The sequence below is a fragment of the Centruroides vittatus genome, unplaced genomic scaffold (assembly GCF_030686945.1).
Source record: "Centruroides vittatus isolate TY-2023 unplaced genomic scaffold, ASM3068694v2 contig_452, whole genome shotgun sequence".
Classification (NCBI taxonomy): Eukaryota; Metazoa; Arthropoda; class Arachnida; order Scorpiones; family Buthidae; genus Centruroides; species Centruroides vittatus.
In genome coordinates, this window is record NW_027122248.1 from 160,837 (window position 1) to 176,990 (window position 16,154).

At 30.2% G+C, this 16,154-nt stretch overlaps 1 protein-coding gene across 1 annotated transcript in view; it reads left to right on the top strand.

The window, feature by feature from the left end:
* Nucleotides 1–16,154, top strand: part of LOC136977174 (UPF0415 protein C7orf25 homolog) — a 35,504-nt gene that overhangs the window by 11,815 nt on the left and 7,535 nt on the right. Inside the window, exon 4 of the mRNA XM_067272621.1 lies at nt 10,121–10,305. Within this exon, the coding sequence (XP_067128722.1) occupies nt 10,121–10,305 (185 nt within the window). The remainder of the gene's footprint in view (nt 1–10,120; nt 10,306–16,154) is intronic.

The following is a 16,154-nucleotide window of genomic DNA, read 5'->3' on the forward strand; positions in this document are numbered from 1 at the left end:
AACTATTTACGAACTTCCGGTTCAAAACCCAAGTCATGTTATTTCAATTCAAAAATTTCCCCTGAAAGGAGTTAGATAAATGACCGGCACGACTCTATTGCTAGGAAAAGTATGCTGTACGGGGAAAAGTCACTACTAATTTGAAGCAGAGAACATATATCTTAAAAATTAGATTAATTAAAAATGTGATTAAAAATTGCAGCCCAGCATTGTACAGTTTTGGTTTCATTTCGCCATGAGTGATGCGTCGTGGATTTGTTTGTAAAGCGAAGATATGGATCATAAAAGAAGACGATAAGCTTTAGATTTAATACAAAAAATAGATATATTTCGTTAGATTTAAGATGGAAAATATCAAGATGAAGTTGGTAAAGAAATGTCTCGGAATAAATAGACAACTTCAGACATTTCGATAGCGAGAGAAAAATAAGACTTTTCTTAATATGACAGTTCTACTAAAACTAAAAAGTCTTTTACTTTGTCTGATATAATTTAGGCTGCGTAATAGGGTAAAATTTTAAATTAAGAAAAGTACAGCAGTAGTAGCCGTTTTTACTCTTCGTTTTTCGCTTTAATCTAACAATATTTTTTTTTATGTAGACAATTTTGATACAGGTGGTAATTAGTCTAAAGTTGAAAATCAATTTAATCAAGATCCCATTCTAACGTGATTCTACTATATAATAATATACTGTTTGATATAACGGACGAGTCCGTAGTAATGAGTTATCGCGATAAAATGGACTTTCATTGTGATGAACCAATATCTTCAATTCCATAGTAGTTTGTTACATCGAGCTTTTACTATATTTATTAGTGCAGTATTTTATTCATTTTATTTATCCTCAATTTATAGATGTCAACAAGAAAGAAAAGAAAAATTGAAGATGAAAATCAAATTTATAATGAGTCGTGGAAATATGATTACTTTTTCATTCATTATGAAAAAAATCTTGTTTGTTTAATTTGTTCGGAAAGTATTGCAGTTTTTAAGGAATATAACGTTAAAAGGCATTACACCACTAAACATTCCAATAAATACGATCATTTTACTGGAGACTTAAGAAAACAAAGTGGAAAAACTGATGAAAGCCGTAACCTCCCAGCAAGCATTCTTAATGAAAACAAATAATGAATCTGAATCTGTTACAAAAGCCAGTTATGAAATTTGTAATCTATTGGCAAAAACTCTTCATTGTTATTCTGATGGAATGTTTATAAAGCAATGTATTGAAAAAGCAGTTGAAATTATATGTCCTGATCAGAAGAAGATTTTTGCTAATATTAGTTTATCTCGACGAACAGTTGCGAGAAGAATCGATGAAATGGCAGATAATGTTGACGAATCATTAAAAAAACGAGTAAAAGCCTTTGAATATTTTTCCATTTGTTCTGGATGAATCCACCGACATAACAGATACGGTTCAACTTGCAATTTTCATTCGAGGCATTGATTCAGAATTAAACATTACTGAAGAATTTTTAGATTTAGTTGGGCTAAAAGGAAATACTACAGGAGAAATTATGTACGGGGCTTTTGAAAAAACCTTAGAAAAAAATGAACTCTCACTATTAAAACTGAGTGGAATTACAACTGATGGCGCCCAGTCTTTCAGAGGAGAGCGACGCGGTTTAATTGGTATTCTCTCGGAATAAATTAGCACAAAACGAAAATCCAAATGATTTATTTATTTGCCATTGTGTTTTGCACGTGGAGAATTTATGCGCTAAGAAAATTAATATGGAACATGTTATGGATATAGTAGTATCCACAGTGAACTTTCTGAGAGGTCGTGCATTGAACCATCGTCAGTTTAAAGAATTTTTGTCTGATATTGATGCTGAAAATAATGACGTTGTTTATTTTACTGACGTCAGATGGTTAAGCAAATCTTCAGTTTTACAAAGATTTTACAATCTCTTACCAGAAATAAAATTATTTATGGAAATGAAAGGAAAACCTGTTAAAGAACTTTCAGACTGCGAATGGCTGACAGATCTTGCGTTTTTTGTCGATATTACAATGCATTTGTCAGAATTAAATATAAAAATGCAAGGAAAAAATCTTATCATATCTGAATTTATAACGTTTATAAAAGCATTTATATCCAAGCTCAAATTATGGAGCACGCAATTGCGTAACAAAAATTGTCACTTTTTCTCCACTTTATTACAACGCACCGAACCTAAAAATTATTTTAAATATGCAGAGAAAGTCGAAAGAACTAGAACAAGAATTTTAAAAAATAGATTCGAAAAATTTCTTAGCCGAGAAAAGAAATACGAATAATTACGGCACCTTTTTCAGTAAACATAGAAAACGTACCAAATGAACTTCAATTGGAGTAATAGACTGCAAAGTAATTTAGATTTGAAAGATACTTTTAAAGAAAAAAATTTGGTAGATTTTTATAAAACTTTTATCAAAGAAAATCAATTTCCTAACTTAAGAAAGTATGCGGCAAAAATTCTGTCCTTATTTTGTACAACTTACGTATGCGAACAGTTTTTTTCCGCAATGAATTTAGTAAAAAGTAAAACAAGAAATCGGCTAACAGACTCTCATCTAAAAAATAATTTAAAATTAGCGATGACAAATATTCAGCCAAATATATCTGATATATTACATTCGCATCAATTCCAGCAGTCACATTAAGTACAGTATACCTATGTTCATTATGACTAAATATTTGTGATTTACCCGTATTTTTTTTTTTTCTTATGTGCGGCCCGCGTCAATTCTGAAGTTTCAAATGTGGCCCTTACATAGAAAAAGGTTGCCCATCCCTGGTACTGTACATTTAGTTTTATGAACTATAAATACTGTAATGAAATTACTGTATTTGAAAGTAAATTAATTTACTTTCAAATACAGTACTTATATTGTGTATTGTAATGGTAATGGTAATGTTATAATATATATGTTAATTATGTTATATATATATATATATATATAACTTAGTTTCATGGTGCTACAATCAATTGTTGACTTAATAATTATTTGAAGAGTTTGATCTCTGCGTATTGTACTCTGTGATATGTACAATGCTACACATTCAAGCTTTTTTGAGAACTGTTTTGGATAATCTAGTTTCTATTGTAATTATATTATTTGTTGTACTTAATAAAACAATAGCATGAGCATCTTATTTGTGAATGGAATACTGTAATAAGTAATTGACTTATAAGGCAAATAATACACAATATAAGTACTTATATTTTTTATTCTGATATTATATACAGTTAAACCTTGATCTGTTGTTTCTGGGTGTATTGCTTTCCTGGAATATCATTCAATTTCTAGGTTTCCTGAACAAGTCTTGTCTAAACTAAGGAAATTAAATCCATGTTGACTGTTCCTCAATTTATTTTTTTCCATGTCTATTGGTCAGAATTTTTAGCCCCAAAAAATGTTGATTCTAGACTAATCATTTTTAGATAGAGCAACACATGGCGCACAAATGTTAATCATCAGTAATAGTAACAGGAATTGATATTTTTGGGACATATGACAAAAAGCAGTTTTTGACTGTGAACGGTTAGTATGTCCTTGCACATTTGCATGTGTCTTACCTGCTAGACAATGAGCTGGAGGAAAAAGAGGTGATGGAGAAAATCTAGTCCTGTTGTGAAACTCTGTTTATGTGCCAGAGATGGAGATTTTTTTTTAAATATAAAGTTTATAATTGCTGACTTAGAGATTTAGCAACTTTTCTAGATTCCTAGAAATAAAATGATTACTATTGTTGATATAATAATAATTTTGTTAGTTTTGTTGATTGATGTAGGTAAGAAACTAGATCTATCATCATCAATCCTACATTTGATTATTGCAAAGAATAGAGGCATCAGAGAACCAGCTGATGGTTCAGTATATTGGCCAAGACAAGGAAGACAGGAAAGGAGGATTGCAAATGTCTTTTCTGCCTGGTACCAGCTTTCCTGAACACGAAGCATTTATAGTGGTGGGAGCATCTTGTAGAAAAAAAATTCCTTAAAATAGCTGTAACAGTAAGAATTAAAAAATTTTCCATGTTTTAAACATTTCTATATCTATCTACAAGCAATGAATACTGTAGCCTGGTATTAAGAATTTGATTGGGGAGTGTGTTCTTGTGGATATTAACATCAAGAATCTCTGGTTAAAACACTTCTGAAGCTGTTAGAAGAGTTTGAAGCTCAGGACATTTATAATGAAGATGAAATGAGCCTTTTTTACAACTGCTTGAAAGACTGAATGCCTGCATTGACATGATATGGTATTGTCTTGCCATGGAGGAAAAAGTAGTTTTTTGAGGAATGTAAAGGTAGATTTTTAATTCTTGAACTATATCAGTATTGTACAGTCTGTTGATTTGGATGTGACCAAACAGATATATGAGCCATTTACAAGCCAAATCATTTAACTCCACATTTCAAATGTTTTAAAATTTTAGTGTGAAAGCACTTGATATACTCGTAACTTTTTATATTCATAATAAGTTTTCATAATAATAAGGATCAATACCTCTTAATGACAAAATTTTATTGGCCATCGAAAAAAATTATTTATTTCAATAGCCAATCTGATTAACTCCATACTGTAATGTAAATCGGCCAGCACACATTGCAACATTGCAATCACAGTATGCACTGACCAATGCCTTGTAGATAATGGTAAATTATTTAATTTTATCTCATCACAAAAAGTAATTTAAATAAATTACAGTAGAGAGTCGTTAATCGGAACACTGGTAATCGGAATCGCCGGTAATTGGCACGATTTTCAGTCGGACTGTGTCGTGCTGAATCGAACATTTTTGATACTAAATTTACTTCTAAAGTATAATTTTCATGTTTTTATATTCTTCAATATATTTATTTTGTTTGTACAAAATGCAGAAATAATTTTTAACGATACGATAGCCTCGATTATTATTATAAAAATTTTCGTTAGGCTTAAAATCGACGAAAATTCAACACGAAGCGACACGCAACGGAGAAAAATTCAACACGAAGCAACACACAATGGAGAAAAATTTGAACATCGGACAGGTTAATGTATTTTTTCGTACATAATGGGTAATCGGAACAAATGACTAATCGAAACAACCCCAGTTCCCAATTGATTCCGATTTTCGACTCTCTACTGTAGTTAGTTATAGTCCAACTGCCGCAGAAGTAAGTATACTTGTGTTGCAGAAGTAAGTAACGATTGTTTCAATTTTAGTGGCAATTGTTTTTAGAAAAAATAAAAGTTATATTGTTATATCAAGATGAAAAAAAAAAAATTTTTAGTTTCATCCATTCCTTCTATTAAACATGATTCTTATAAAAATTTAAGAAAAAATCGACATGATGGTACCTCAAATGCCTCTGACGAAGAAGACATCATTTATGTTGTTGAATAATCAATCTAAACAAAATAATAATGACAACATTGTAACGGTAACAGAACAGTTATTATTCATTTTTGCAAAAATTCTTTAATAAAAAATGTATGAAAATGAAGTTTCTCTATAATAAAAAAACAATGTTAAAACTGAATTTGATGTTACTACATTTTTCCCTTTCCAAATTGATTAACTCCCTCAATCACACCAAAATCATAATAACAACAACAATTATAGAATATCTGTGCTATCTTGTAGCTTTTCTTTAACAACATATAAAATGTATATCTACAATAATACATTATACAATGTTTATTTGAATTTATATTTTAAAACGAGTTTTAAAAAGAATGTATAGTATTTTCTCACTTTTTTCTACTTTTTGTTTTATGGAGATTTGCCAAGTGAATGGCACATATAGAGAATAGCTAATGCTAAGGGCTGAATGTTTGATGGATGCAGATAAAAGGATCCAGTTCTAGATCAATTTTCTGAAGACTGTACACTTTATTGTTTTGGCATAGCAACAAGTGACTCAGTCTACGATCCAGAATGTAAAGTGTGGTTACATGAAGAATAATGAAGAAGGATCAGAAAAGAGGTTGACAAAATTATTCAGGATAATGTCATGCAAGACGATGATTGAGTTTGGTTAGAGGTAAGCCACTGGCATAGACTTTGCCAGTGGCTAAGTGATTGCCAGTGACTTTGCCAGGCATCAAGTCTAAGTCACTGACATAGACTTTGATGCCTAAATGTCTGTAGGCATCAAAATCCATGTGTTAGGTTCCAGATGAGGTCCAAACCCCTCACTAAACTTAGTTTAAAAGCTTTCCACTTGGGAAAGGAATTTCATAAGATAAACTCAACACAAAGAAAAAATAATAATAGATGATGACTTGAGTTCATGTGTCAAATCAGGAAGATGAACTTTGGCTTGGGTGCTCATAAATAGGATGAAATTATGGCAAACTCAGAGTGCCAGAAAATATATAATTATCATGAAATGTTTTATAGAAATTTTTGACAGAAGAGAAAATAAAACTTTTAGAAATGTAAGCAAAAGTTTCAGAGTTTGTTTAAACATCCTGTTGTCCAAGATCAAGATTTAGTGTTGAGTTAACTCCAGGATTCAGCCTTTCCTGTGCCCTGATTAGGTCTTGTTCTACCTAGAGACAAAGAAGAGACCAATTGGGGAGGAAAGAGAATGATTAGGGACCAATTAAAGTGTTCGGTCTGCAGCGAAAATTTATAATTTATATAAACCTGCATCTCAAGGTCATAGCATGCTTTTCTGACCATTTTTCTAAAACCGCTCATCTTCCCAAACTGTGTATTGTCAATATATTTTTATTCACTCTCATCAGTTGATCAACTTTAGCACAACTTTATCACAGAGGAACTCGGAAGAAAATGGAAAACTGCCAAGCGATGGAATGTTTGATATTTCAAGAATTAAGTGACCTCTTTCATCCATCTTGTCAGCCACATCATTCCTGGTCCAGCACCGACCAAACCTCACAGTGAACTTATAAACTGATGATCCGAAGAAAAAAATTTTTGAATGGAAAAATCGGCAGGAGTGAAAGAATTAACGTAACTATGTAAGCAACAATTCTTTTGTGAATATAAATGGGAAAATTTGTAAAGTTGTTTCCAGTCTAAGTCTGTCAGCACCCACAAATGTGAATTTGAAAAATTTGAAAACTGAAATTAGTTCCAAGTTGTTACATGCTGTAGAAGTACTAATTCAAGAGAGAAGACAAACGGGATTAGTATCACTTCTCCTATATTTACAAAATCCACAGAATGTTTGAACAAAGTCGTCTAGTGTATTTCTTCCACTAGCTGCAAAATCTGCTATTATTAAGTTATCTGGAAAAATATTATTGAGATTATATTCAAATTATTTTATATAAGATGACTGTGATGATGAAGAAGTGGCAAAGAAGAAAATCAAGCGATAGCTTTAACAAATGCTATGGAAAAATCGATACATAAATATCTTCAAGAACCTGAAGAAATGACTTTGTTCAGCCCTAAAACACTAAAAAAGGACTTTTTAGTATTAGAGAGTACAAACAGAAGAATGAAAAATTTAGATTTATTATTTTTTAATACTTTAAAGACAATTAAGATTAAACCCAGCAAGTGTGAGTTTTTTTTCTATTTCTGGCAATTTTGTGTGCAAAAAAAAGGACACGGTTGAGCAATAGATCTATAGACATTCTTTGCTTTCTAAACTCATATTTTCTTAGGAAAAATAAGAAATAACATAATATTTTGTAGGCATGCATTGTTGTTTGTTTTTCTTTATGGTTTTATATGGAGTAAATTTTATAGTTTAATGTGATAATCTAGCAATTTCTTTTTTTTTGTTTTTTGTGTAGATGTCGGTCGATTTTATTTTGTTATATTTTTGAAATTTTATAAATATTAAATAAATTTAAAAGTTTTAAAAGGTGTTATAAATATTCCTTATCTCCATTTTTTGGGGAGGTGAAAATTCAAAAACTGGTTTCGTAGAGAAGTTGAGATTCGAAAACCAGTTTTTTAATAAGTCGGTTTTTGTATAAACCCTAAAGGAGAGGACCAGACGTTAGGGTCTCCAATTTGAACAGAACTTTGATCATGTAGCCTTAAACACAAATAACTTCTTGTCCAAAATACAGGACCCCACTTCTCAAGTGATTCCAAAAAGTGGGCATCTGAAAATTTAGTGTTTAGTTTATAAGACTTTGGAAGTTTTATATTCAGCAGGAGTGGTAATAGCTTAGTGAATAAGATGCTAGGCACCGAAATTTACGATGTAGGTTCGAACCTTTGAAACTTTAGTTTAGTTTTTATGTGTAATAATAATATAATATAATTTTACTGTCTTATTATTACTTTTAGCAATTTTATTACTATTATTATCTTTCACATTTAAAGCTTACGAAACAAAAGATTAAAAATTGTGACGTCATTTCCTGTCTACTGAAAACAAGCCTCTGTAGATTAACTCGTACATTATTAAATAAAATTTTCTTCATATTTATTATTAAATATGGTGGAATTGTGATATTTGAAATGTAATAAACATAAGTGCATGAGGAAATTGTCCCTAATATTAACATTTAAAACACTAAAATCTGTGACTTGTTACCTGTGCAGTAACGTCTGAAGCTTATTTGCTTGTGAGGACATAGTAGGTAAAATATGGGAAAATAAATATAAAGAAATAAAAGTTTATTTAAAGATGTAAAAGAGTTAAATCTACAGAGGCTTGTTTTCTCTAAACAGGAAATGTCACGATTTTTAATCTCTTGTTTTATATAGTTTATATGTGAGCTATAATAATAAATAAATAATAATGGTAATGATGTAGAAAAAAATAGTTACATATAAAATTAACTGAACTAAACCAAACCTACATCATCTAGCTCCAGTGCTTAGTGTCTTATTTGCTATGCTATGTAGACTTGAAACTTCCAAAGACTTATAAGCTAAACACTAACTTTTCAGAGGTCCCAGTGTTTGGAAATTCTTGAGAAGTGGATTCTATTATTTGCAAATGAGCTGTTTGTGTTTAGGGCTACGTGCTCACCAAGTTTCGTTCAAATCTGAAACCCGAACATGTGACCATCCCCTAGCTAGCAATAGGAATCATTTTTGAATAATTTTTTGGTGAATAATTCTGAATAACACATTTGATCACAATGTTTAAACAGTATTTCACAGGTTCTGTCATGTCAAAATTTTTGTTGAAAAAAAGAACAAAGTGGAAAAGGTCATCTCAAAAATTCCCCAAAATTTTTGTCAGTTGATAAAAAAATCCCAATCTGAAAATGGTGGGTGGCATTTCACAAAACTACCTTCAGTTCACAATGTCCCTTCCTAATTTTATTGCAAATGTGTGATGTCAATAAATACAACATTTTGCTGTTTTTCCTGAAGGATGATTTATGATTCAATTTTATGCTGAATGTTGAAACAAATGAACTAGGATTTTATTGCCACTTTAATAAAAATATCGCCAAGTGGTGATTTTGACCCTATGCAGCATGACCCTTGCTTTCTGGGTTTGGTTACCTGACGAATTAGGTATCGGGCAGTGATGACAAAGCCGTACGTCCTTACACACATTGCAGCATGTTTGCTGTGTATGGAAGAAATGTGTTGCAAGATGGAAAGTGAAAGTCTTGGGAGGAAGGGAAGGTGGTGGTGATGATGAATCTGTCAAACTGAGCCATATTTTACTGAAGTACTTCAGTAAAATATGGCTCAGTTTTTATGTCTGTAAAGGTATTTTTGTGTGTGTGTGATATTATTAAGAGAGTCAAGCAAACTTTGTGAATATTTAAAGTTTATTGTTCACTTTGAAAAGGAAAAGTATTACTGAATGAAGTGTAATGATGTCTTCAGAAGTAATATAGGTTGAATTTGACAGTGGAAAAAATATCATTGGTGTAAGTTTTTTGATTTAGTAAATATATACAAACGACTGTGACTGGATTATTTTTTATGGCAAGAAAATAATGGATGTTGTAGAGCTTATATATATATAATTATATAGATAGGTTCCATATCTATCATTTTCTTGTATCTGTAGTTTTTCCTGAAAAAAACATTGAATTGAGTTTTACTGTATCTTTAACCTTAGTATTTCATTATGAGAAATTATTTATTCAATCATTACTTCTCTTTTGAATTTCAATCAATATTTTAAAATATTTTGTATAATAATAATTTAAACTTCATTTACTTAGATAGAACGTTAATATGCTGTGAAACTGCTTATAAAGATTTTAATAAAATTGTTGCAACTATTGGTGGTAAATATGAAAAACTTAGAGCTGAAGAATTATTATCCAGAATTGCCGTAGTTCCTGATTGTCCATCAGAAAATGCACTTTCTTTAAGAAAAAGTAGCAAAGTAAAAAAACGTCCAATGGTAATTATATATTTTACAATAATTTATGACACAGCTTATAATTTGTTTTTTAACATCAGTAAATCTTAATTATTTCAGTTAAATATTTATAATAATAAATAAAAACACACACTTAATGCAATCAGTACACAAATTCCAGTACTGACATATTCATTTGGAATTATACATTCTTCATAAATATAATTAGAAGGAAAAAATGAATAACATTAACAAAACATAAAAAACCCCCCATCTTAAGTCATCCATAGAAAGGCTGACTGAAAGGTTTAAAGCTATCATTAAACCTTTGTTGTTCTTGACTAAAGACAAAAACAAAACATTAAGCCTACATTACACTTTCCTGGATCTAACACTACAAAATGTACAAATACCATCATATTCTTGTGCTCAAAAGGAGCTCCATAATGATCTCTACCAGGATTGACAGAACTGTGTTAAATTGCTAGCTGACTTGTGAATGTCACTTTGGAGAGACAGAAGTGTTCATAATTGACATAAATACAAAAAACTATAGAAAGCACATTTTAAAAGACTCGACGCTTAAGATGACACTTGTAGGAAATGCCAAATCACACATGAAATTATACACATTACATCAGGTTGCAAGCTTAACACAAACTGACTACTTAGAGTTTTGCTTACATGTAACTCCATAAATATATTCTTAATACTGTTTTGCCTAATACATTTCAAATTAAAATGTAGTTAGACTTTGGATCTGAAGATGAATGTTATTTGTTATAAAAAAAATGCTTAATCTGTAATAAAAATGGACTTCTTAAAATAAATAGCACACAATATGAACTCTTACCAGTGCAAGCTATTTTCAGTAGTATGTGTTCTCCCAAAAGTTTTTTGTACTTGATAAAAAAAAAGATTGCTTATTATATACTAAAACTTTAATTTTTACCACAAAATTTATCAGAATAACGATCAAAATGCATTAATTTCAAAACAAAAGAAAATAAAAGTTAACTTGTAATTAAAAATTATACACAAACTATAGTAGTAAACATTTTATAACAAATTGTACTTATCATACAATATTTTATGGAAAAAAAAGAAATTCTTAAAATATTCAGTATAAAAAAATTTTAATTGGCAAATTCATATAATTTTAAAATTCAATAAGTAAAAAAAAAAATCCAAAAAATTTTGAAAGTAGAGATAAAGAAGCATAAGAAGTCAATTCTAAAAACTAAAAACAAAATAAAATACAATAATCCTTTACAAATTCAGTTGAACCTGATTATCTGAAAAACTTATTTATCCTGAGGAAATTTATTTTTTTCCCTTTGTTTTCAGCCTAAATTCAATATATTTTCCATGTTTATCTTAAATAATTTTCTCAAAATCTCTATCTTAAATTATCTGATTGAAATGTCAATTTCAAATTCAAAGTTCAATGACTACATTTTCATACTCTAAATTGTAGTTGAGAAACATCTTTTGCAATACAATACATAGTTGCAATTAGTAAACTTAATGAAAAAAATTATAAGAATTGAGCATCAGAAACTATTGAAAAACTATTTTTGTTAAGATATGTCAAAAATATTTTATTTATACTGTATACAGGTGTATACTGTTCTTTCTATTGTATTAATAAAATACCTTATCTCCAATCAAACCTCTTACTATTTACTGTGTAGGAACCTCTATATCTCAACCTATTTATCTCAGAAATTTTTCTCATTTCATGAGATTTGAGATAAACAGATTCAACTGTATATACGTTGAAAAATACATAAATATTTTGATAATCTTGATGTGATTAACTTTATCAATCAAGAATCAAATTTGCCTGCAAAAAGGCTAAAAATTGACTACTAACATTAATACAATCAAATAGCAAACATTATACATCAAAAACTTGTACACAAATACAAACTAGCACTACCAGCAATTATATTCCAAATACAAGGTTTGGATAGTCATAGAAAACAACACAGAAAATAAACTATTACTAAGCTGTAATCACTGACAAAAGAATCCATCACAACAGACTGGGACATTACATTTCTTGACATACAAAACAAAATCATATACAACATAGACATAACTTATAAACCTCCAAAATATATAACAAATACACACTGAAAAAATTAGTTAATACTGAAAACTTGTAAGGTACTAATCGAACTGGAACGACTAAAGAACTATTGCAAGACGATCGCTAACTTACCGACCGTCGACCCAACGGGTACTTTACATGGGTTAGCGTGAAAAAAATTTATGCCAGACCTGGACTTTCGCGTGCTCTGGAAATTATAACTATAAATAGTCATCCAATAATAAAGAACAAATCACGTTTTAATTTGAACTAATAAGACTATGTACAAATTAGTAAATTCTAAAACAATTTATTTCACAAAGGACACTTATTTCGAACCGACAAAACAAGATAACTTATCAGCTATGATCTAGAACTAATCCCCTGAAACTTCTGACAAAATCAAAATTCAATTTATAACTATGTACAATTCAACCTTAGAATCTATGACTATTTGTCACTTCAATTGCAAGAATCTTCTATCCAATTCCTTTAAATCACAAAACTTTCCTATCCTTTTTCCCAATCTGGAAATCACCTGCTCGAACCTCGCTTTTGACTTCCTTGGCAGCACACCTCACTCTCGATCAATTGGAAGCTCACGTCAATCGTCGTCTCGGATCTTGTTCTTTTTATATGTCGTGAGGTGACGTTACGAACATTCTCTGGAATCACCCTCTGATTTACATACTTAGACTCTAACGGTGATTAACATCTTTGTCTGGTCAGCATTAATCCGACAAAATCTACTAACGATTTTTACATTACTTTTTCTCAGTTAAATGTTACATATTTGAGATGTCACTTTTAAGTCATTTAGTGAGTTTTGATTCTAGTGTGTGGGGGTCCTCCCCCCTTTTTGTTTTGGAACTTCTGTTCGAACTTCCAAGTATGGGCACGCAATAGCGCGTTAGTTTTTTCCTATGGTGCTTCGTCGGTTTGGTGAGTTGGTTCTTTTTTCTTCTTTCTTTTTGTCTTATTTGTTACAGAGGGTGAGTGGGGAACTTTTGCCCTAACTAAACATAAGCCCCAAAAATAAAATATACATAACGAAAACAAAAAATAGAAAATAAAAATACAGCTCGGACTCAGTTCCTTACAAACTTGCCCATAAAATAAAGCATTTGTGGAGAAGGGCTAAGCTATTTAAATAGCCCTTTCTTACACAGATACTTAGGTTTTGACAAAAGCACATCAGATTACAGAAAGCAGCCATATTAAATGCATGCCACATAGTAAATTCTTAAACACAAAGACACAATGTGAATGTGATATAACTACAGTAAGTTTTTCTATAGCTATGCTTTGGTCTTGGTTCAGCATAGCATAAGTCATTGGTATAAACTACACGGATACATTCCACTAAAACAATAATAATAAATTTCAATAAAATTTTATGTTAAATTGAAAAATATATTTATTATTATAAAAATAGAATTGAAAATGAAATTGTTGTTCTTATATATATTACTTATATTACTGTGTATATATACAGGGTGTTTTTTTTATCTTGAGACAATGAAATAACTCAATTGGATTTCATTATTGTGGAAAAAAGGTTTAAACAAAAGTTATAGGGTTTTGAAGTGCCAATCAATTGGTGACCTTGGATGTGACTTTGACCTTTAAGGTCATTTGAAGGTAAAGTCTGTTTTTTTAATGGGTATACATATTTTTGATCCCAGCAATGGAAAGAGTGGGAAATTTCACAATTGGATATATCCTTGACCTTAAGGTCAAGATCAAAGGTCAAGATTATTTTAAGGTTAAAATTAAAAGCTTTTTCTAATGGGAAACCATACTTTTTATTACTGGAATAGATAGGGAGGTAACCAATTGATTAATTAACCCTTTGACACCCTACAACTTTTGTCTAAACCTTTTTCCAAAATAATGAGATCCAATTAAGTTATTTCATTGACTCAAGATAAAAAACTCACCCTGTATATACAGTTACTGTAGATACAGTTGTTTATATCTACATACTAGTATAGGTATGGGTATAGGTACCCTGGCTGGGTCTGCTAGTATATATATATACTAGCAGACCCAGCCATGCATTGTTGTGGCTCAAAATGTATCTATTATAAATGTATAACACTTCCTCTGTGGGGGAAATTTCAAAAAATCCCTTCTTAGTGTATATTTTGTTGACGCACCCTATTAAAACGCAATCAAAAACACAAAAAACTGCATCTAAAATAGTATAATAGAAGCTGAGTTCTTCATGGTAAGCCTTAATCCCATTTATTTCCCCCATTGGGGGGAATTTCGACATGTATATTATATAAAAACACTTGCATATTCAAATGCAATGTTGTGCCAAAATTTCAAAGGAATTGGTAGGAACAAATGAACATTACATTTTTATTTATATAGATAGATAGAAGATGATCTCCTTTAGTTCATCCTCACAGAAAAGCAAACTTAGGTCATCATACTTGTGGAGTTAGTGCCATCTGTTGGACATAAAAGCCTTAATTCTAGATGATACCTTTTAATTTATACGAATGTTTAACGGAATAATATTCAGCCAATGTCCACCCTGAAGGTTCATTCTAAATATTGGTGAAAGAATTTTTTAAATTGGATGAGTAGTTTCGGAGATTACCTGCTAATCCAAACTTACTTACCTCTTTATAATATTAGTGTAAATATATATATATATAAGCACATAAGCACAACAATAATTTCATTTTCAATTCTATTTTTATAATAATAATATACAGGCAGGCCTTCTACAACGCGGCACCTTTACAATGCGTTTTTGCTCCAGTGCGGAAATTTTCTTACAACGCGGTTTAGGGTATTTAGAAATGAATTATCTTTCACATAACAGAAAAATCGCAACAGATCACATAAGTGAAGTAGAACTTGATGAAACAAGCTCAGATCTTGAAATAAGGCCAGTCAAACATTCTCAAACAACTATAATAAGTGACGACGAGGATTGAATTTGTGAGCATAACATTATGTTTCTTTTTGATTTTGACTTGAAATCATAATCTTTTTAGTTTTTGTATGATGATGAATTTTATTTAAGCTTTTTATGTACATAAATTTAAAAAATGATGAAAATGTTACACCATAAAAGGCAGTTTTTCTCTTTTTAGAACTGAATCCCAGTTTTGTGTTAAGTTGCTGTCTCCTATAACGCAATTTCCCACAACGCGGTATTTTCAAGGAACGTATCTACCACGTTGTAGGAGGCCTACCTGTATTTTGCACTTTAACATAAAAATTTTTACTGAAATTTATTATATATATATATATATTTTATTAATTTTTTTTATTTTTATTAAGATAATTAGTATTATTTTAATTTATATTTTTATTTTTCATTGTAGCTTGTTAAACAGAATTCATAATCTAAAAAATAAAAAGGCCAAAATCTTTATTTTACTCCGGGAGAATTTTTGTCATACAGGTATACCGTTAGAATAATTTGATATTTGTATTCGAAAACGAATATTAACCGCATTTATCAACCCGAAGAAGACAAAAATAATCTCGTCGAAAGCGCTTGTAAATATAGCGACATTTGTTTGTAATCAAACGCCCGTATGACAAGAATTCTCTCGTATTAAACGATCGGTGTGCTGTTCAATCTTGGTTTACAGTTAACTTTATTTTACTCATTAAATAAGTTTCTAAAAATCTTAAATTGTGTAAAATTTATAAAACCAAAACTTTAAATAAGTCTCATTAACAGAAAGAATTGAATAGATTTGTACTCAAATACTCAAAATTATTTAAAGTTGCTATATGTTACATTATTGCATATAATATTTCTTAT